The sequence below is a fragment of the Rhineura floridana genome, chromosome 5 (genome assembly GCF_030035675.1).
Source record: "Rhineura floridana isolate rRhiFlo1 chromosome 5, rRhiFlo1.hap2, whole genome shotgun sequence".
Taxonomy (NCBI): Eukaryota; Metazoa; Chordata; class Lepidosauria; order Squamata; family Rhineuridae; genus Rhineura; species Rhineura floridana.
Window position 1 is genome coordinate 160,229,988 of NC_084484.1, and position 23,923 is coordinate 160,253,910.

Here is a 23,923-nt window from a genome sequence, read left to right on the forward strand (position 1 = left end):
ACATTTCAAACGAGTTGATTTTTCTCTTATCAGCTTTTTTCACTGTCCAACTTTCACATCCATACATAGAGATCAGAAATACCATGGTCTGAATGATCCTGACTTTATATTCAGTGATACATCTTTATATCTGAGGACCTTTTCTAGTTCTCTCACAGCTGCCCTCCCCAGTCCTAGCCTTCTTCTGATTTCTTGACTGTTGTCTCCATTTTGGTTAATGATTGACAAGAGTTGAACAACTTTCGCCCAGTCTCTAATTTATCATTTTTGGGCAAGGTGATCGAGCGAGTGGTGGCCAAACAGTTACAGACACACTTGGATGAAGCAGATTATTTAGATCCATTCCAATCGGACTTCAGGACTGGACATGGAACTGAAACAGCCTTGGTCACTCTGGTGGATGATTCGAGGAGGGCGTTGGATAGGGGAGAACATTCATTCCTCGTCCTCCTGGATCTCTCAGCGGCTTTCGATACCGTTGACCATGGTATCCTCTTGGATTGCCTGGAGGGAATAGGAATAGGGGGCACTGTTTTACGGTGGTTCCGTTCCTATCTCTCAGACAGGCACCAACGAGTGGCATTGGGAGATGAGGTTTCAGACCCTTGGCCTCTCAATTGTGGTGTGCCACAGGGTTCTATCCTCTCTCCCATGCTATTTAACATCTATGTAAAGCCGCTGGGGGCCATCATCAGGAGATTTGGGTTGCAGTGTCACCAATATGCGGATGACACTCAGCTCTATCTCTCATTTAAGTCCTCACCAGAGTTGGCTGTGGATACTATTTCCAAGTGCCTGGAGTCTGTAAGTGAATGGATGGGAGGTAATAGGCTGAAACTGAACCCCGACAAGACCGAGGTACTGCTTGTGGGAGACAAGAGAAGCTTAGGAGATACTGACCTGGTGTTAAACGGGGTAAAATTGCCACTGAAGGACCAGGTTCGCAGCCTTGGGGTCATTCTTGACTCCCAGCTGTCCATGGAGGCTCAGGTTTTGGCAGTGAGCCGGGCAGCTTGGTATCAATTACATCTGATACAGAGGCTGCGACCCTACCTTCCTGTCCATCTGCTCCCACGTGTGGTACATGCCCTGGTCTCCTCTCGCTTAGACTACTGTAATGCGCTCTACATTGGGTTACCCTTGAAGACGGTCCGGAAACTACAGCTGGTACAGAATGCGGCGGCACGGTTGATTAAGAACAGCCGCCGTCGTGATCACATCACTCCAGTGCTAGTAGACCTACACTGGTTACCAGTTGTTTACCAGGCCCAATTCAAGGTGTTGGTGTTAACCTTTAAAGCCCTACATGGTTTCAGTCCAGTTTATCTAAAGGAGTGCCTCCAGCATCACCAAATATGCCGCCTGACGAGATCAGCCTCTCAAGACCTTCTCTTGGTCCCACCAGTTAAAACAGCTATGCTGGTGCGGACCAGAGAGAGGGCATTCTCGATTGTGGCCCCCACCCTCTGGAATTCTCTGCTATATGACCTTCGCCATGCCCCCTCCCTGTCAGGTTTCCGCCGAGAATTGAAAACCTGGCTGTTTAGGCGGGCCTACGGGACTCCTGGGTAATCTAGTTTATTTTGTAAAGATGTGGGTGGGTTTGATTAATTAGAGGTTGATGTTGTAATTGTACTTATATGTTGTATCTAAATTTTTATGTACGCCGCCTAGAGTGGCTGTTAAGTCGGCCAGATAGGCGGCTTAGAAATAAAATTTTATTATTTTATTATTATTTTTGTGCCAAGGTATTGATAATCCTTGACAAGTTCAATGTCCTCATTGTCAACTGTAAAGTTACATAAATCTTCTGTTGTCATTACTTTAGTCTTTTTGACGTTCAGCTGTAGTCCTGCTTTTGTGCTTTCCTCTTTAACTTTCATCAGCATTCGTTTCAAATCATTACTGGTTTCTGCTAGTAGAATGGTATAGTCTGCATATCTTAAATTATTGATATTTCTCCCTCCTATTTTCACACCTCCTTCATCTTGGTCCAATCCTGCTTTCCGTATGATATGTTCTGCGTACAGATTAAATAAACAGGGTGATAAAATACACCCCTGTCTTACACCCTTCCCAATTGGGAACCAATCAGTTTCTCCATATTCTGTACTTGCAGTAGCCTCTTGTCCGGAGTATAGGTTGCGCATCAGGACAATCAGATGCCGTGACACCCCCATTTCTTTTAAAGCATTCCATAGTTTTTCATGATCTACACAGTCAAAGGCTTTGCTGTAATCTATAAAGCACAGGGTGATTTTCTTCTGAAATTCCTTGGTCCGTTCCATTATCCAACGTATGGTTGCAAAATGATCTCTGGTACCTCTTCCCTTTCTAAATTCAGCTTGAATGTCTGGCATTTCTCACTCCATATATGGCAAGAGCCTTTATTGTAGAATCTTGAGTATTACTTTACTTGCATGGGATATGAAGGCAATAGTTTGATAATTACTGCATTCTCTGGGATCCCCTTTCTTTGGAATTGGGATGTATATGGAACGCTTCCAGTCTGTGGGCCATTGTTTAGTTTTCCATATTTCCTGACAGATTTTAGTCAAAATTTGGACAAATTCAGTCTCAGTAGCTTGTAGCAACTCTATTGGTATGCCGTCTGTTCCTGGTGATTTGTTTCTTCCAAGTATTTTAAGAGCAGCTTTCACCTCTCATTCTAAAATTTCTGGTTCTTCATCATATGGTTCCTCTGTGAATGCATCTGCCATCCTGGCATCTCTTTTATAGAGTTCTTCAGTGTATTGCTTCCATCTTCCTTTTATTTCATCTTGGTCCGTCAGTGTGTTGCCCTGTGGATTATTCAACATCTCTACTCTTGGTTTAAATTTCCCTTTCATTTCTCTAATCTTTTGGAACAGGGCTCTTGTTCTACCCTTTTTGCTGTCCTCTTCTATTTCTATACAGTAACTATTGTAATAGTTCTCTTTGTATTGTTGCATTTAGGGTTCTGACTGTGTTTCTATCACCTTTTGCTTTTGCTTTCTTTCTCTCTTTAACCGTTTGAAGAGTTTCTTCAGTCATCCATTGGGGTCTTTCTCTCTTTTTAACTAGAGGTATTGTCTTTTTGCATTCTTCTCTGATAACGTCTCTGACTTCATTCCATAGTTCTTCTGGTTCTCTGTCAACTAAGTTTAAAGCCCCAAACCTGTTCCTTATCTGATCTTTATATGCTTCTGGGATGTTATTTAAATTGTATTTTGGCATTATGATTGCTTTGTTGGTCTTCTTTAGCTTTACTCTGATTTTCGATACGACCAGTTCATGATCTGTACAGCAGAATGCTCCTGGTCTTGTTTTTGCAGAAAGTATGGAACTTCTCCATCTTCTGCTACCAATTGTATAATCAATTTAATTCCTATACTGGGCATTTGGTGTTGTCCACGTGTACAGCCATCTTTTCGGTTGTTCAAAAAATGTGTTCGCAAGAAATGAATTACTGGCTTCACAGAATTCAATAAGTCTTTCTCATAAGAACATAAGAAGAGCCTGCTGGATCAGGCCAGTGGCCCATCTAGTCCAGCATCCTGTTCTCACAGTGGCCAACCAGGTGCCTGGGGCAAGCAGGACCTGAGGCTTCCGGCAACTGGTTTTCAGAAGCATGCTGCCTCTGACTAGGGTGGCAGAGCACAGCCATCATGGCTAGTAGCCATTGATAGCCCTGTCCTCCATGAATTTGTCTAATCTTCTTTTAAAGCCATCCAAGCTGGTGGCCATTACTGCATCTTGTGGGAGCAAATTCCATAGTTTAACTATGCGCTGAGTAAAGAAGTACTTCCTTTTGTCTGTCCTGAATCTTCCAACATTCAGCTTCTTTGAATGTCCACGAGTTCTAGTATTATGAGAGAGGGAGAAGAACTTTTCTCTATCCACTTTCTCAATGCCATGCATAATTTTATACACTTCTATCATGTCTCCTCTGACCCGCCTTTTCTCTAAACTAAAAAGCCCCAAATGCTGCAACCTTTCCTCGTAAGGGAGTCGCTCCATCCCCTTGATCATTCTGGTTGCCCTCTTCTGAACCTTTTCCAACTCTATAATATCCTTTTTGAGATGAGGCGACCAGAACTGTACACAGTATTCCAAATGCGGCCGCACCATAGATTTATACAACGGCATTATGATATCGGCTGTTTTATTTTCAATACCTTTCCTAATTATCGCTAGCATGGAATTTGCCTTTTTCACAGCTGCCGCACACTGGGTCGACATTTTCATCGTGCTGTCCACTACAACCTCGAGGTCTCTCTCCTGGTCGGTCACCGCCAGTTCAGACCCCATGAGCGTATATGTGAAATTCAGATTTTTTGCTCCAATATGCATAATTTTACACTTGTTTATATTGAATTGCATTTGCCATTTTTCTGCCCATTCACTCAGTTTGGAGAGGTCTTTTTGGAGCTCTTCGCAATCCCTTTTTGTTTTAACAACCCTGAACAATTTAGTGTCATCAGCAAACTTGGCCACTTCACTGCTCACTCCTAATTCTAGGTCATTAATGAACAAGTTGAAAAGTACAGGTCCCAATACCGATCCTTGAGGGACTCCACTTTCTACAGCCCTCCATTGGGAGAACTGTCCGTTTATTCCTACTCTCTGCTTTCTGCTTCTTAACCAATTTCTTATCCACAAGAGGACCTCTCCTCTTATTCCATGACTGCTAAGCTTCCTCAGAAGCCTTTGGTGAGGTACCTTGTCAAACGCTTTTTGAAAGTCTAAGTACACTATGTCCACTGGATCACCGCTATCTATATGCTTGTTGACACTCTCAAAGAATTCCAATAGGTTACTGAGACAGGACTTTCCCTTGCAGAAGCCATGCTGGCTCTGCTTCAGCAAGGCTTGTTCTTCTATGTGCTTAGTTAATCTAGCTTTAATAATACTTTTTACCAGTTTTCCAGGGACAGAAGTTAAGCTAACTGGCCTGTAATTTCTGGGATCCCCTCTGGATCCCTTTTTGAATATTGGCGTTACATTTGCCACTTTCCAGTCCTCAAGCACGGAGGAGGACCTGAGGGACAAGTTACATATTTTAGTTAGCAGATCAGCAATTTCACCTTTGAGTTCTTTGAGAACTCTCGGGTGGATGCCATCCGGGCCCGGTGATTTGTCAGTTTTTATATTGTCCATTAAGCCTAGAACTTCCTCTCTCGTTACCGCTATTTGTCTCAGTTCCTCAGAATCCCTTCCTGCAAATGTTAGTTCAGGTTCAGGGATCTGCCCTATATCTTCCACTGTGAAGACAGATGCAAAGAATTTATTTAGCTTCTCTGCAATCTCCTTATCGTTCTTTAGTACACCTCCTGCTTCGTTTCTGTCTCCTAGGCCCCATTTCCCTACAATTCCTAGTTCTTTTCTGTTCCTTACTTTTGCATTCCAGTCCCCCATGTTTATCAGCACATCTTGTTTTGGTGTGTGATCAATTTCTTCCTGTACTTCTGCGTAAAATCTCTCCAATTCCTCCTCTTCTGCATTTGCCGTCGGAGCATAGATTTGGATGATGGTTATGTTGATAGGTTTCCCATTTAATCTCATTGATGTAACTCGCTCAGACCTTGCGTTGTAGCTCCTAATTGCTCTTGCTACATCACTTCTCACTATTAAAGCAACCCCATTTCTTCTTAATTTCTCATTTCCTGCATAAAATATTTTGTAGTTGCCTGATTGGAAATGTCCCATTCCCGTCCATTTTAGTTCGCTCACGCCAAGTATTGTAATGTTGATGCATTCCATTTCTTGCTTGACAATTTCTAACTTTCCCTGGTTCATGCTTCTCACATTCCATGTTCCTATTGTGTGCGTCGTACAACTCCGGACTCTTGCATCTGTGTACATCAGCCTCTGGGCTTCCTTTCGGCTTTGACCCAGCTGCGTCATTAGTCACAGCGCTACTCGTACTTGTCCTTTGTTCTTCCCCGGTAGCTCATTGGGTGCCTTCTGACCTGGGGGTCTCATCTTCCAGCACTATCTCGTGTTGCATTTTGGATACTCTGTTCATAGGGTTTTCGTGGTAAGAGATATTCAGAGGTGGTTTACCACTGCCTTCCTCTGAGTTTGAATGCATCTTAGTCTGGTGTTTCAGCTTTGACCATTCTGCCTTGGGTGCCCCTGCTAGGAGTCTAATCTCTTGGTCGAGGCTCCTGAAGGCTTTGCTCTCAGCTTCTTCAACACACTCAAACCCCCTCACCATGTTAAGGCGTGCATCCAAAGAGGAGGGAAGTAAGCTTTACCAAAGACTAAATTGTTTTCATAAATTTAATACGAAATTTTAAACTGTTGTAAGTTGCTCAGGGACCTGCAGATGAAGATCAGGACTTGACTGAAGAAGCACCACCTTCCACGTGAACTTCACTTCAGCACATATATGCCAATGTGTGTAACCTTGAGTATACTATCACAACTTGAAACAGCAAAGTAAGCTTAACCAAAGGCTAAATGGAATTTTAAACTGTCTTAAGTCATCCAGGAACCTGCTGGTGTAGGCAAGACCTAATCAAGCAACCAGCTTAATTTACGATATCCTGCTAAGTTACATTTACCCAACCAGCAGACCCTTAGAGCTTCCAAGTCCCTAGATAAAACCAAATACTTACTCAGACAGTTATGAAGGACTGCAACTATTCAGAGAAGCAAACTGGAGCTTTGCAGTGATGCCCCAGAAACAGACAAGGCAGAAAAGCTTGTGTAATTGACAAAGCTGTATTCAGCTTAATTTACTTATCTTACTTATTTACATTTTCCCACCGGGATGACAGTAAGATTCTCATTCGTAAGGAAATCACTGGATAAATCCAAAAATTTACACACAACAGTTATGAAGGGCTGCAGGAACAGATTGGAGCTTTGAAATGAAGCTCAAGAGGCAATTCATATGCCTTCACTACACAGGTCTCTTAGAGGAGCCACTAAGTTATGAAGGGCTGCAAAAATTTACAGACAGTTATGAAGGGCTGCAACTGTTCAGAGGAACAGGCTGGAGCTTTGAGCTGAAGCTCATGAAGCAATTCATATACCTTCATTATACTGAAGCCCCCCAGAGGAGCCACCATATTATTCTGTGTTTCCTCTGTAAATGGCTTGCTGCTGTTCAGGCCTTGGGCGAACTGGAGCTTTGAGATGAGGCTCAAGAGCAGTTCATATGCCCTCACTACACTGAGGTCCTTTGGAAGAGCCACCAGGTTATTCTACTGTTGCCTCTAGAAATGGCCTGCTGCTGTTCAGGCCTTGGGAGAACTGGAGCTTTGAGCTGAAGCTCATAAGGCAATCCATATGCATTCACTACACTGAGGCCCCCTAAAGGAGCCACCATATTATTCTAGTGTTGCCCCTGGAAATGGACTGCTGCTGTTCAGGCCTAGGGAGAAAGGGAATCAGATCTCTTAGAAATATTGAACCTGCTGTTCTAGTGCCTCCAATAAAAAAAGGTAGAAATACCTTTCAGCCAAGGACTACGCCATACCTCCGTCCAATGGTTCTGAAGGGTAAAGTTAGACCCTTTTCACAGTCACTACAGAGACTGGGACCAAATGAGAACAGACGTACCATGAAAAAAGTGGAAAAACTCAGCAGAGGACTACGCCATATCTCTGCCCAAGGGTTCTGAATGGAAAACCTAGGCCCTTTCTACAGTCACTGGACAGACTAGGATCAAGTTGAAGAGGTACCATAAAAATGGTGGGAAACCTCCTCAGCAGAGGCCTATGCCACATCTGTGCCCAAGTATTCTGAGTAGCAAAGCTAGGCCTTTCCCCCAGAGTTCTGAGTGGAAAAGCTAAGCTCTTTCCACAGTCACTGGACAGACTAGGACAAAAACCGCAGTGGAGAGTGATAAAGAGCTGCCAATTTCAACCACAAGCAGCATCCACACCAAACGTTGCTGCTCTGGTGCAATTTCTGAGGAGAAATACTTGGAAGGCCCAAGTTTGGCTGCCTTGCTTACCTCAGGACCTGAGGTGACTAAGGTATTACACACAGGAAGAATTGAGCACACAAGGTGAAGCCCAAATTGCAGTTCAATATTCCTCCTGATGCAGGGAGTGAGATAGATGGAAGTGATGTCCCCTGAGATGACTGCTGCTGCTGCATATCACTGTGCTGTGCATCAGTAGTGATATCCATAAAAACAGCACAGGATGGCCCAGCCATGGTTACACACATACAGTAGAGGGGAGTGGTACCAGGCATTATATGGATAGATTCCTGATTAAATCGACACACACACAGGTAGAGGGATGTGGTGGATTAGCGAGGCCAAAAATAACCACACAGTAGAGGGGAACAGTTTGATCTCTAAATGCAGCCAAGAAATGCAGCCAAGTGCAAAAATCACAGCACACAGTAGAGGTGAGCGGCTTGAGCTCAAAATGCAGCCAAGAAATGCAGCCCAAGGCAAAAATCTCTGCACACAGTAGAGGGGAGTGATTAGATCTCCAAACGCAGCCAAGAGAGAAACACTTTTTTTTTTATTATTGCCTAGACTTCTGCCTTGTCTGAAGAGGAAAAGGCACAAACGGGAGAAACAGACTGCAACATGTACAAAAGGGGGGGCAGAAAAGGGTAGGAAGGCTAATAAAGGAGAGGAGACAAAATGGTGGTCATGAAAAGAGACTGTGAGGCTGTGACTGAAGCTGCAGCTGAGGCAGTGGCTGAGGAGTCAGCAAATGACAGGGTGATCAACCCCAGCTAGCCGTGGCGGCTGAGGGGACAATCTGTGGCTGCTGACACAGTTGGGCAGTAGGGGGTAAAAGAAGCTGCAATTGGGCAGCATGGGGGGGGACATGGCCTCCAGACAACTTAAGGGGAGAAGGAAGGAGACGCTAGGAGGAGAGATCCCCAAGTAGCTGCAAGGCTGGTGGCCAAGCCTGAGAAGGAAGGAACGCTGTATTAACATGACAATTTTTTAAAAAAATAACAAGCAATTAAGGGAGAGAACAGAATACACGACAAAAAAAAAAAAAAAGAGGAACACAGTAATAGAGAACACAATAAAGTAACAAACTCACAAGACCTCAGGCAGAAGGATCCAACCTAGGACAAAGCAATGGACTGGGGTCAAGCAGGAAGGAGCAGCTGAAGTCTTGACTCTTCTGCATTCCTGCCTTTGGACACCAAGCGGCACTACTACCCACCTACCTGATGGCATCCTACCTGAGGAAAACTTACTATTTTTGATGATAATTTGTTTAGTTTTTAATCAATAAAGGAATTAAATTTAAGTAAGCCTACAAATATAGGTGCATTTTAAAGATGCCAAAGCAAGTGTCAGGTGACTCACAGTTAATTCAACAAAGCAAACGACAATTTTAATCTTTTTCATTAAGAACATAAGAGCCTGCTGGATCAGATGAATGGCCCATCTAGTTCACCAACCTGTTCTCACAGTGGCCAGTTAGGTGTCTATGGGAAGCCCACAAGCAGGACCTGAGCGCAAGAACACACATCCTTCAGTTTCCAGCAACTGGTATTCGGAAACATGCTGTCTCTGACCATGGGGGCATAGCCATCATAGCTCGTAGCCACAGATAGCCTTATCCTCCATGAATTTGTGTAATCTTCATTCTCTATTAGTTGTACTCCTGAACCAAATGCCTTCAAAAAATAAAGCAGCTCTATAACTGTTTCACTCAGCCCTACACATTAAAATGTGTCCTCTGTGATTTAATTCTATGTATAATCAACTAAAGCTCATTGAGGGCCTTGGAAGAAGGGCAGGATAAAATGTAATTACAGTTTAATTAAATAGATTAAAACTCATCCTTGTTGAAATTAGTCAAATAAAAATAACTATTTTTTCCATTTGTCTTCATAGTTTTTAAATAATTGTTTTAAGGTGTGTTTAGGTCATACAAACAGCATTAGGTCTGCAAAATTGAAAGGTGATAAAGGCTTGGCAAAAACCAGACATATTTTACGGTACCTATTGATGAAGTGGCAACACTGCGAGTATATGCCAACCGCTTCTCAAACCACACTGCTGGATCAAAAAAATTTTCCATGCAGAAATAGCGAAATACTGGCTGAAAATTCTGGCATACATCCATGAAGATGTCATATTTCTCTTCAAAATTTTTCTTTTGTGCATCCTTTGAAGTAAACCATTAATAATTTAGAGTTGTTATGCAAAACAAAGTATTTTTCACATGTTTAACTGCACTTGTCATGAGAACACAAAGTAGAACATTTCTGAAACATTTCCCCCTCAAAATACCAACAGATGTGCATCAAAGTCATTTCAAACAAAGATTTGTCTTTGCAAGGAGAGTTCTGGAAGGGGAGCATGTTGCTTTGGGGTTGCTCTACAGCCCAAATACGAGCCACATAGAGTCCCACAGGAAACACCATGTGTGCTGAACAGATTCAGGCAAAGCATGGTCATTCTGGGTGAGGACTTCGATGAGGTTATGGATAGCAGCTGAGACCAAAGCAGCCTGGCTGCTTCTCAGAAGGGGTGGGAAGAGCTTCTCCTCAATTGCATATATTACAAGATTTTGAGTTGGTTGATCCCTGACGTCGCAGACATCTGCTCACCAGAGATTACAACAATTTTTCATCTAGGCACAAATCACACTCAAGAATCAATCAGTTGTTGATGTCGCAGGATGTTTGGGATAAAGTTCTAGATATGCAAACAGGTGAGATCTCTGCATTGGATCATGCTCCAGTTAAGGCAGAATTAAGCGTGGAAGTGGATTGCCTGAGGTTGTACTTGAAGCATCTTTCTCCTGGCTTGCTGCTGAAACAAGGTATAAAATATAGATCTATATTGTCAGGAATGTAACGGGTTGCTTCAAGGGAACAAGGGCTAAAAGTTTTCCTGTGAGGTAACTGCATTCCTGCCTTCAAGCAATCAGGACAGCCGAACTCACCTGAGTCCATTATAACATCACAGGACAATATAGATTATTGCAAGAAATTTATTTATTTATTTATTTGATTTTTATCTCACCCTTCCTCCCCGCAGGAGCCCAGGGCGGCAAACAAAAACTCTTTAAAACAGCATAAAAACAAACTTTAAAACACATTAAAACAAAATATCTTTAAAAAATTTCTTAAAAAAAGCTTCCAAAACATTGTCTAAGATTAAAAACATTTTAAAAAAGAAGGTTTAAGAACATATTAACAAGCAATTCCAACACAGATGCAGACTGGGATAGGTCTCAACTTAAAAGTCTTGTTGAAAGAGGAACATCTTCAATAGGTGCCGAAAAGATAACACAGACGGCACCTGTCTAATATTTAAGGGGAGGTAATTCCACAGGGTAGGTGCCGCCACACTAAAAGTCTGTTTCCTATGTTGTGCAGAACAGACTTCCTGATAACATGGTATCTGCAGGAGGCCCTAACAGTGATTGACTGGGTATATAAGGGATAATACAGTCTTTCAGGTATCCTGGTCCCAAGCTGTATAGTGCTTTGTACACCAAAACTAGAACCTTGAACTTGGCCCGGTAAAATTAACCATTTTTTCCTCAGAAAATGAGTCCCCTGCCATGAACCTGATGGGATACTCTAAAAGCAGTCATGAGAAGCCACTGTATAAAGGCAGCTTCTATTATAAAAACAATATAAGCCAAGAGATCTTTACTTCAGGAAATTGCAGAGGTCAAAAGGGATCTAAGTTGCTGGAAGAGCACACATCTCACCTGGCTGGGTCAGACAGCAACTTAAAAATAGATATCCTACCCGGGTTTCTTTATCCATTTCAGACTCTAATCCATTTCTAATAAATCTGTAAGATTGCATTATCTAGTCAGGTTAAACATATTCAACTTCTACACATAAAACATCACTAAATGAATAATAAGTGATTAATTTGGTTCTGACTCACCATCATTTTCCTTTGGCAGTCTGAGTTACTATAGTCCATTGGCCTGTATCGTTTATGAGCACTATTGTCAGTATTTATGAGGAAATCACCCAGAGGAATCGTTCCTGTACACCACTCTAGGACACCGCTTCTCTGTGAGAGGGGAACCACCTAAAAATGACCAGACTTAGGTTAATCGGCATAATTAATCATGGTTAATTCAAACCAAGTTCTTTCATTACCACAGGCAAGATACCCATTTGTGTCGTTACAATCTCTAGTTTAAGAGGAAACTGCTTTTCTCTAGGGCACATGTTAACATAGAACCATGGTTACTAGTGGAACAGGAAGGAAAGGTCCTCTAGAGGGGAGAGAAGAGAGAGTGTGTGCTTACAACCCTAGCTCCAAGTTTTCAAGCAAGTTTCCAATGAGGGGAGAGATTATAAGAGCAGTGCAAGGGCATAGGTTTTGTGTGCAGAAGGTCCCACATTCAGCAGGATCTCAGGAAGAAGCTTCTGAGAAAAACCTTTGTCTTAAGACTCTAGAGAACCACTGCCAGTCAGAGTATACCATATTGAGCTAGATGAACCAATGTCCTGCCTTGATAGACGGCACGAGCTAGAGGGAGCCCCAGCTGACGAAGCGTCAAGGCCCCAGCCGACAAAGCATCAAGGCGAGTTCGGCAACAGAGCGAGGAGGCCAGGGCCCCCCCACTCTGCCCGTCTGTTCCCTGACCTCAACTAAACCGCAGTTTCCAACCCATTGACGTAATAAACCTTAAACAAAACCATGCAGTAAGAAGCCAGCAGGGGTGTGGGGGCTTTCCAGTGTTTTGCACCGCCTGCAGCATGTACGACTATCTGCCTGTTGGACAGAAGTCGTGGGTGTGCTCTCGGTGCAATGAGCTCCTGGCTCTCCGGGAACGACTTCATTTCCTTGAGGCCAAGGTGGCTGACCTGGAAAAGCTGAGAGAGGCAGAGAGGTGTGTGGAGGAGGCCTTCAGGGACATTATAGCTGTGTCCCACTCCAACGATGATAGCTCTTCTGCTATCATGGAGAACGATGGTCTCAGGGAAGGAGAGCATCCAGCTGAGGAAGAGGGAAACGATCCCTTAGAAGGGACCCATTCCTTGAGGGATGAGCAGCTATCCTCTCGTGCTGAGGATATATCTCAAGGGGGTGGAGGAATCCTTGTAGTGGGTGATTCGATCATTAGGAACACAGACAGTGGGGTGTGTGATGGGCGTGCAGACCGCAAGGTGTTTCGCCTGCCTGGTGCGAAGGTTGCAGATATCGCCCGTCGTTTAGATAGTTTGGTAGACAGTGCTGGGGAGGAGTCAGTGGTTGTGGTGCACGTTGGCACCAACGACATGGGGAAATGCAGCCGTGAGGTCCTGGAAGCAAAATTTAGGTTGCTAGGTAGGATGCTGAAAGCCAGGACCTCCAGGGTGGCTTTCTCTGAAATGCTACCGGTTCCACACGCAGGACCAGCCAGACAGGCACAGCTTATCAGTCTCAATGCGTGGATGAGACGATGGTGTCGGGTGGAAGGGTTTGGATTTGTTAGGTACTGGGGAACATTTTGGGACAAGCCGGGCCTGTACAAAAGGGACAGGCTCCACTTGAACCAGAATGGAACCAGACTGCTGGCACTTAAAATTAAAAAGGTGGCAGAGCAGCTTTTAAACTGACTGAGGGGGGAAACCCGATAGGAGCTGAGGAAAGTCCGGTTCAGAATAAATCTGCCCCCGGGATAAAGACCAAAGAAAGAATGAAATTTTAAAAGGGGTAGGCCTAGAAGTAGGCAATGTGAGAGCAGGGGCACAGGATATAAATTCAGAAGGGCAAAATTACCACAGGCCAAACCACAAGTGCCAAAGACACTTGAAGAGAGACACTGCTTACAAGTGCCTGTATGCTAATGCTAGGAGCCTCCGAACCAAGATGGGAGAACTGGAGTGCTTGGTCTTAGAGAAGAGCATTGATACAGTGAGCATAATGGAGATCTGGTGGAATGGAGAAAACCAGTGAGATACAGTTATCCCTGGATATAAACTATATCGGAAGGACGTATTGGTGGCGGAGTCGCTCTATACGTGAAAGAAGGCATTGAATCCAGCAAGCTCGAAACCCCAAAAAAGGCGGACTCTTCCACAGAATCGTTGTGGGTGGTGATACCATTCCCCAGGAGGGATTTAATACTGGGAACGATCTATCGTCCCCCTGATCAAAATGCTCAGGGAGACCTTGAGATGAGATATGAAATTGAGGAAGCATCCAAACTAGGAAATGTGGTAGTAATGGGTGACTTCAACTACCCAGACATAGACTGGCAGCATATGTGTTCCAGTCATGACAAAGAAGCAAAATTTCTAGATATTCTAAATAACTATTCCCTAGACCAGTTGGTCATGGAACCGACCAGAGGGACGGCAACCCTGGACTTAATCCTCAGTGGGGACCAGGACCTGGTGCAAGATGTGTTGTTGAACCGATTGGGAGCAGTGACCATAGTGCTATTAAATTAAACATACATGTAAACGGCCAATTGCCAAGAAAATCCAACACGGTCACATTTGACTTCAAAAGAGGAAACTTCACAAAAATGAGGGGATTGGTAAAAAGAAAGCTGAAAAACAAAGTCCAGAGGGTCACATCACTCGAAAATGCTTGGAAGTTGTTTAAAAACGCTATATTAGAAGCTCAACTGGAGTGCATACCGCAGATCAGAAAAGGTACCGCCAGGGCCAAGAAGATGCCAGCATGGTTAACGAGCAAAGTCAAGGAAGCTCTTAGAGGCAAAAAGTCTTCCTTCAGAAAATGGAAGTCTTGTCCGAATGAAGAAAATAAAAAAGAATACAAACTCTGGCAAAAGAAATGCAAGAAAACAATAAGGGATACTAAAAATGATTTTGAGGAGCACATTGCTAAGAACATAAAAACCAACAACAAAAAATTCTATAAATACATTCAAAGCAGGAGACCACCTAGGGAGGTGATTGGACCCTTGGATGATAAGGGAGTCAAAGGTGTACTAAAGAACGATAAGGAGATTGCAGAGAAGCTAAATAAATTCTTTGCATCTGTCTTCACAGTGGAAGATATAGGGCAGATCCCTGAACCTGAACTAACATTTGCAGGAAGGGATTCTGAGGAACTGAGACAAATAGCGGTAACGAGAGAGGAAGTTCTAGGCTTAATGGACAATATAAAAACTGACAAATCACCGGGCCCGGATGGCATCCACCCGAGAGTTCTCAAAGAACTCAAATGTGAAATTGCTGATCTGCTAACTAAAATATGTAACTTGTCCCTCAGGTCCTCCTCCGTGCTTGAGGACTGGAAAGTGGCAAATGTAACGCCAATATTCAAAAAGGGATCCAGAGGGGATCCCAGAAATTACAGGCCAGTTAGCTTAACTTCTGTCCCTGGAAAACTGGTAAAAAGTATTATTAAAGCTAGATTAACTAAGCACATAGAAGAACAAGCCTTGCTGAAGCAGAGCCAGCATGGCTTCTGCAAGGGAAAGTCCTGTCTCAGTAACCTATTGGAATTCTTTGAGAGTGTCAACAAGCATATAGATAGCGGTGATCCAGTGGACATAGTGTACTTAGACTTTCAAAAAGCGTTTGACAAGGTACCTCACCAAAGGCTTCTGAGGAAGCTTAGCAGTCATGGAATAAGAGGAGAGGTCCTCTTGTGGATAAGAAATTGGTTAAGAAGCAGAAAGCAGAGAGTAGGAATAAACGGACAGTTCTCCCAATGGAGGGCTGTAGAAAGTGGAGTCCCTCAAGGATCGGTATTGGGACCTGTACTTTTCAACTTGTTCATTAATGACCTAGAATTAGGAGTGAGCAGTGAAGTGGCCAAGTTTGCTGATGACACTAAATTGTTCAGGGTTGTTAAAACAAAAAGGGATTGCGAAGAGCTCCAAAAAGACCTCTCCAAACTGAGTGAATGGGCAGAAAAATGGCAAATGCAATTCAATATAAACAAGTGTAAAATTATGCATATTGGAGCAAAAAATCTTAATTTCACATATACGCTCATGGGGTCTGAACTGGCGGTGACCGACCAGGAGAGAGACCTCGAGGTTGTAGTGGACAGCACGATGAAAATGTCGACCCAGTGTGCGGCAGCTGTGAAAAAGGCAAATTCCATGCTAGCGATAATTAGGAAAGGTATTGAAAATAAAACAGCCGATATCATAATGCCGTTGTATAAATCTATGGTGCGGCCGCATTTGGAATACTGTGTACAGTTCTGGTCGCCTCATCTCAAAAAGGATATTATAGAGTTGGAAAAGGTTCAGAAGAGGGCAACCAAGGGGATGGAGCAACTCCCTTACGAGGAAAGATTGCAGCATTTGGGCCTTTTTAGTTTAGAGAAAAGGCGGGTCAGAGGAGACATGATAGAAGTGTATAAAATTATGCATGGCATTGAGAAAGTGGATAGAGAAAAGTTCTTCTCTCTCTCTCATAATACTAGAACTTGTGGACATTCAAAGAAACTGAATGTTGAAAGATTCAGGACAGACAAAAGGAAGTACTTCTTTACTCAGCGCATAGTTAAACTATGGAATTTGCTCCCACAAGATGCAGTAATGGCCACCAGCTTGGATGGCTTTAAAAGAAAATTAGACAAATTCATGGAGGACAGGGCTATCAATGGCTACTAGCCATGATGGCTGTGCTCTGCCACCCTAGTCAGAGGCAGCATGCTTCGAAAACCAGTTGCCGGAAGCCTCAGGAGGGGAGAGTGTTCTTGCACTCGGGTCCTGCTTGCGGGCTTCCCCCAGGCACCTGGTTGGCCACTGTGAGAACAGGATGCTGGACTAGATGGGCCACTGGCCTGATCCAGCAGGCTCTTCTTATGTTCTTAGATTCATATGTTAGAGAGGAAGGATGGCAGCTCAGCAGCAGAGCACATGTGTTGTATGTAGAAAGCATTGGGGTCAATTTCTGCCATCTCCAGTTTAAAAGATCTCTAGCAGCAGGTGAGCTAACGTGAATAATCTGAGTCTATACAAAAGGCAGATTCATTATATGTTCAAGGACCCCACATTACGGCTGTATCAGGCTATTTTGATAAAAGAGCAAAGCTTGCCTTGTATCTGCGGATAGTCAATTTTCTCTTTCTGGTTTCAGTATTTTGCTGGAGCAGAGTATTGCACATCTGGAAAACCTGTTGCATGACAGCATCCTGTCTCAGATCATCACGGCCCTTTAAGAGATACAAGAAAAGCAATGGTATAGAAACTTTATACTTTACACTTTATAATTTCATCCATCCCGGCATCAGGCACTTACCAATTTTCCACTATTTTACATCATAGCTCCACAATATCTTGAACCGTACTACAGAGTGTCAACATTCACCAAAGAGGTTAACACCTGTAGGCATTCATACAAAAGTCTTTCCGTAACTGTACCATCTCAGAACACTGCTGGAAGAAGAACTGCTTGTTTGCATGCATCCCCACATTAAAATCTTCCAATGTGGAAGAAACTTAACATCAGGGAGAAGGCATTCAATCACAATGCATGTGCATGTTCAAAGAATCAATTCATTATGCCTATTCTAATGTGGTACAGCCATGTGAGAAGCCTGCATATATGAATAACTTCTAAGGCTCTGTTTGGCTATCATGCTTGCTATTGCCAGTGATGTCTGAACTGGGCGTAAAAGTTAAAAACTCAATATTCTAAATTCAGCTGACAATAGTCTCATAGTTTTTAAATGAGGAAAGGACACCTCTTTAAGACTTGCAAGATACAGAACTTACCTTGACAAGTTGCCTCCTCTCTTTTCCATCTGATCCCACACAATCTATTATTTTTGGTAGATTAAGACCTCCTGCTAAGCGAAATTCTGGCTTGAATGACCTTATTGTAACCAAATTTTCATAATTCCCACTTGGATCCACCTAAAATCATAAATTTAGATGCTGCAGTATCATATTCACTACAATACTGACAACCATACCTATATGTACTAGAATAAAATGTGTGCACCCTTTTACAACTTCTCTGGTATTCTATTCCAGACATATTAATGCCCACTAATATGGCTGCATAAGGATAATTACTGAGATAAAGAAATCAGTTTTATTTACCTTAATTTCCATGGTGGGTACAACAACGTCTTCTAGATTCTTTAGCTTAGTAATAGGTTGATCAGAAGGGATATTTATGCCTCCTGCATAAACAACACAACCGGTACCTTAAATGCCAGTACTAACATAAGTTGCTGCATGACATTACACACTTTTCAAGACCAGCAACACATCTCTCTGGATGGGCAATACAATGGGCACTAAACTATGATTCGGACTTCCGCCTCCGGTCTGGGTGAGACGTTTTCTATTTCTGCTCCAATGTTTATTATTTATAACTTTCAAATCTCTAACTGATTAGAACTGGGAACACATCCAAGTCTCTCATGAAAGGAAAAGACTTGGCACTCAGGACTATCGGATAAATTGCTGTGTGAAGCACAAGGTTTTAGAGCTGTAACAATTAAAAAACAAACAGTAGCAAAGATAACTGGCGATAGAAATCCTGAATCTTGTATTTCAGGATTACACGCCAAAGCTGAAATGAACATAAGGATTTAGCTACAGCACCAGCTAATTAGAGAACATATGGACAAATCTTTATATCATGGCATTTTATCGGGAAATTTGGATTATAGAGCTTAGTTTTGGACTGGGCTATCTCTTTAACGATGCTAACAAGGAAAAAATGCCGAGAGTTGGAAATTTCACACAAGGAAGGATTGATTATACCTGGAACAACACAAGCAGAGATAACCCAATTCTCTCCTCTGAATTTAGATTGTAGTGAGCCTTCATTACCAACATTAAATGAACTAAAGGACAAATCACAAATAATAGCGCACCATGACTGGTCTTTAGACCAGCAATTAACAATTCGCCCAATTAAAGAGGACGCACAAGCTAAAAATTTAGCTACAGAACTCCAAGATGCAGGATTTAATTATTCAGCCTCCTCTAAGGAAGAAGAGTATCCCTCAGAACTAATCACGGTTGACTCTACTGTTAAAATGCAGGAAGATTGCTCATCCTTGTCGGAGATTCAGCCATCAAACAACTCCTCTCCCTTGCAGATAAAGAATGATTTAAATCTTTTATCCCTCGGATGGGGGATGGCGGTTACAGAAGACCTGGATTCAATAAAAACTTATATTGCTGAGACGAATAACCTTCTAACCACCTTGATCAAGTCCATAGGACAAAAAAATACAGAATTATTAAACACCCATAACAGTGAGGATTACAATATAACCATCCAAGACACCTTGATTAAGAAGCCTGTCTTGACAAATAAGAGTACAATGACTTCTAAACGGGTTACTCGAAGAGCAAAAAAAATGGAGAAAAAATCGAAGAATTTAAAAAACATTAGACCTAAATACAAACAGAGACTGAATTACAAACCCTTATTCAAGTTATTGGATGCTCCTAATAATAATCTCCAATCTACAGTAAGAGATGGGATAAAGAAACCCAACAAAAACCCTAGTCCTCAACATCAGAATAGATCCAGCTCGCCTTTAGGAAAGGATATACCTATAACTACAACTATCCTGGAGAGTCTGGATCGAGATCAAGACTCTTATAACTCAACTCATATTAGTCCTTTGTATGGAAATGTCGCCATTGATACGAAATGGGAGCTACAATTAAGGAGAGACAAATTAGCAGTCATTTTACTACTTTCAAAGCAACAAGACAGACGAACTTTAAATATTAGACAACACTTTGATTCTTGTCTTAGATTTTCTCTACCGCATATTACGTCCCAGGGATATATAAAGCATATAACTCATTTATATTCGCATACCTATGAAAAACGGGTTATATTTACCTTTCAGTCACCCCAAGTAACTGAGCAGATCTATAAAATCAGAAATGAACTGTTTTTATATGGCTATTTAATTCAACGATATTTTACAAATAAGGCCCCCCCGATCTCAATTTTTAACGGTCATTCTATACAATCAAATAATAAGGCGAATTTTTCTCAAACTCCGCTAATAAGCCATATCACTCAAAAAATTTCTAATTCAAACGATCGATCATCTAATTCGTACCGGCAAATCCTCAAACAAGAGGACTTGAATCATGAAGAACAGCTCTTATTAGAATCTTATTCCCGTCTTCCTAACTCAGAACAAAAAGGAATTATAAATAGACTAGTCCAACTTATTCACTGTTTGACCCAAAATGGTACAGGGTTAGGTGAAAACGATATACCACAAAGATCCTCACTCTCCTTAACTAATTTTTCTAAATCTCCGAACAGATTAGAACTAGATCAATCCCCTACATCGTTAATAAGTAAAAACAACGGGGATTCTCCTCATGATAGAAAGCTGAGTGTATATAACCTCAAGCACCAAGAAGAATCATCGAGCATAGGGAAGCCAGTACCCCCAGCTTCCTGGCTTGAGATGCGCATGTTGCAACCAGAAGAACTAGGATCCCCAAATAGTTCACGGAGGAAAGAAGTAAATTATCCCTGTACGACAACACAAGCATATAGAGTAATTTCGAATGTCAGTGTACTTACTCCAGAAATCAATATTATCACTCCATATCCTTGACTCCAGTGTAACCCACCAGTTAACTCAATGAGTCTTATCAATGATACTAAGATGACAGGTAGAGTTAACATAGTAAACACCTCTGGGACTAACTCTTCCTTATCCATAATTTCTTGGAATATAGCAGGGTGGAAGAGTAAGACAGCTGATAGCGCATTATTACAGTTTCTACATTCATTCGATATCATTCTTTTACAAGAAACATGGCTTACATCGGAGGATCCATTTACGTTTGAGGGATATAATTCATGGCCTAAACCTGCCACTAAAATTGCTTTGAAAGGCCGTGGCAGAGGGGGGCTGGCCATACTAGTAGATACTTATCTTTCGGCCCAAATAATAGATTTAAAAGTGAAGAACCCGGAGACTTCTCTAGCTTTGGGAATGAAAATCCCTGGCTTTCCAACCTTTATTTGTGTTAATAATTACATTTCTCCATTTAACTCAATGGCTCAGGAATCTCCTTGGCCGACTTTAGAATTATTTTTAGCCGAACTACAATCTAGATATCCAACATATGAGATCCTTTTGGCAGGTGATTTTAATGCGAGGATGGGAAAAAATAATCCATCAAATGACGAATCCCTTAATGAACCATATGGGCACTTAACATTACAGAATAGATCTGTTAAGGATTCCGTAATCAACAGATATGGAATAGCACTTTCGCAATTAATTCAAAAAATTGACTTGATTTGTTTAAATGGCTGCTCTTTAGATATATCTAAGGGATCATTTACTTATTTAGCAAGCCAAGGGACTAGTTTAGTTGATTATTTTTTAGGTACATACAATATAATTAATAGAGTCAAAGAGCTTAATATATTATCGAGACCTGAAAGCGATCATCTCCCTTTAAGGCTAATTCTCATTCCCTTTTCTAAAAATAGTGATAATTCTAAAAAAACAACTGCCACAGAACCTACACTTAGGTATAAACGACGCAAATGGACACAAGAGGTTGGGATTAAGGCCCATTCAATATTGCAATCAGAGCCATTTCCTTATTTACAACGGCTAGTAATAACAAATTCTCAGAATTCTATTAGAACTTATGATCAATTGATTGAAGAGCTTTGCCCTAGAATTACAGCCATAACTATAACATTGGCTTCATTTCAGCCTAAATCATGGTTCGATGATGAATGCAGGAGGTCAAAGAAACAGTTAATTAGACAAATTAAAATTTTTAGAGCTACCAACCGGATTGAAATATTCCATCAACTTACATTACAGAGGAAAGCTTATAAATCCCTGCTAAAAGATAAAAGACTTGCCTTTCATCAAGAAAACTGGAGGTCTTTGGACAAAGCTGCTCGATTGGGACATGAGAAAGAATTTTGGAGTCTCTTGCAGGGGAAGTTTAAACCAAAGAGCTATACAGCCATGCCCCCAATAATGAAAGAGGAATGGCTAACTCATTTCAGTCTAATCTTTGGCAGCTCTTTCTCCACTAAACCAGTGGATATATCGAAAGAGCTAGAAGACATCCCGTTATGGCCGATAATCACCATCGATGAGATCGAGAGGTTAGTGTGATGCGTCCTTCCCTGGCTCTCCCTGTCAGGTTCCTACCTGCTCGTGGTTACTGCCTGTCTCTAGGCACCACCAGGGACTCCACCAGTCCGGACCACACTCTCTTATGGTTTACCTATCCGCTCTAGCACAGATCTCAACAGATCCCCCTGCTAGGCAACCACCAGTAACGTCCCAATACTAGTATTCCCAGAGACTCTGAATACTGGTATTGTTATTCTCTTCACCGCTGCCACCATTTGTTACAGTTCCCCTTCAGCCTTGGTCATTACCTTACCCTCCCTTCTGGTCTGTGAAACCCCAGCCAAGGATCAGGCCTTTGGTAAACCAAATTAAGTATTTATTACAGATAACAAAGCTAACAAGATTAACAAGATTTCTTCTTAAGGGACATAAGCATATGGTTTTACTCAATACTAATCCGAACTCCACCTCCCTCCTTCTTCACGCTCTCCTGGCAAGCAATTCTCTCAAATTCACACCACATCCACCTATCAACATCCACCTCTTTCTCTTCTCCCCCCCAGATTCCACTCTCACTCTTCCTTTTATACATTCAGCCATTTTAAACACTCAGCCAATCATCTCGCATTCTACTGCCCATTCACTCCACTTACCATGTATCTTCTAAAACAACAACACTTACCATATATACATTAATATAGGAACATCACAGTTAGTTCATTCCCTGAAAGCCGGAAAAGCCCCTGGAGAGGATATGCTACCTCTTGATTTCTTGCTTCAGGATTTATCCTGGTGGGCCCCTCTCTTGGCGGCCCTGTTTACTAATATAAATAATACAGGATGCATCCCAAGGGGATGGCACACCAGCATAGTGGTTCCGATTTTTTAAAAAGGGAACCCTACAAATCCAACACATTATCGCCCAATCAGTCTTTTAGACGTAACTGCGAAGATCTATACTCTTAAATAAATTAAATGAATGGGAGCAAACAAACTCAATCATATATGAGGAACAAGCAGGCTTCAGAACAAAAAGGAATACAATTGATCAGGCCTATATATTGCATCATTTAATAAAAAAAACAAAGAAAAAAATTTGGCCATCTTTGTATATAGCATTTGTTGATTTCTCCGCGGCATTCGATACAGTGGACAGAGGACTTCTCTGGCAAAAGCTCGCCCAATCGAATATTGACCGCAGATTGTATTGGCTGATCAGGGCTTTATATCAATCAAATAACATTCAAGTGCGCCTAGGTACTACTGGCGCCTTATCAACTAAAATTTCAGTATCCAGGGGAGTTAAACAGGGGTGCCTTTTGGCCCCCTTTTTGTTTAACTTCTTTATAAATGACTTAGTAGAGGCTGTGTCTTCGCCCTCCTTCTTTCCACCTTCAGTAGGCAATAAAAAGGTCCCCATTCTTTTATACGCGGATGACGTGGCCTTATGTTCCTTGAACAAAATCAGTCTCAGACGTATGCTGCGTAAATTGAGGAATATTGCCGAGCCCAGAAACTTAAGATCAATCATACCAAATCTAAAATTATGGTCTGTGGCAAATTCTCCAAAGCTAAAAACATTTGGACATTAAATGGGACCCCAATTGATCAGATCGCATCATTTAAATATCTAGGAATCCATCTGTCCAATAGATGCTCCTGGGCTGCGCAAATTAAAGCCACGACATTAGCCGGGACACAAATCTTAGGCCTGACCAGAAGATTCTATTACTCACAGGGAGGTCAACTTATACACCCCATGATTAAAATACTTAAATCTAAAATAATACCAAAGATCCTTTACGGCTCAGAATTGTGGGGCCTTTTAGCCTGTTGCCAATTGGAGCCTACCCAAAATGCATTTATGAGACTGATATTAGGATTACCACCAGGCACGCCAGCAGCACACTTAAGAGCTGAACTGGGCTTACCATCGATAGCAGCTCGTATTGACTTGGCCATTATACGATACTGGCTGAG

General features: G+C 42.2%; 1 protein-coding gene across 2 annotated transcripts in view; it reads right to left on the reverse strand.

Annotated features, from left to right (window-relative positions):
• Positions 1–23,923, reverse strand: part of ATM (ATM serine/threonine kinase) — a 169,026-nt gene that overhangs the window by 9,792 nt on the left and 135,311 nt on the right. For both annotated transcript variants that reach the window (XM_061628652.1, XM_061628653.1), the window contains 5 exons: positions 17,931–18,013; positions 17,601–17,741; positions 16,922–17,038; positions 11,837–11,986; positions 9,926–10,091 (listed from right to left, as the gene is read on the reverse strand). In XM_061628652.1, the coding sequence (XP_061484636.1) occupies positions 9,926–10,091; positions 11,837–11,986; positions 16,922–17,038; positions 17,601–17,741; positions 17,931–18,013 (657 nt within the window). The remainder of the gene's footprint in view (positions 1–9,925; positions 10,092–11,836; positions 11,987–16,921; positions 17,039–17,600; positions 17,742–17,930; positions 18,014–23,923) is intronic.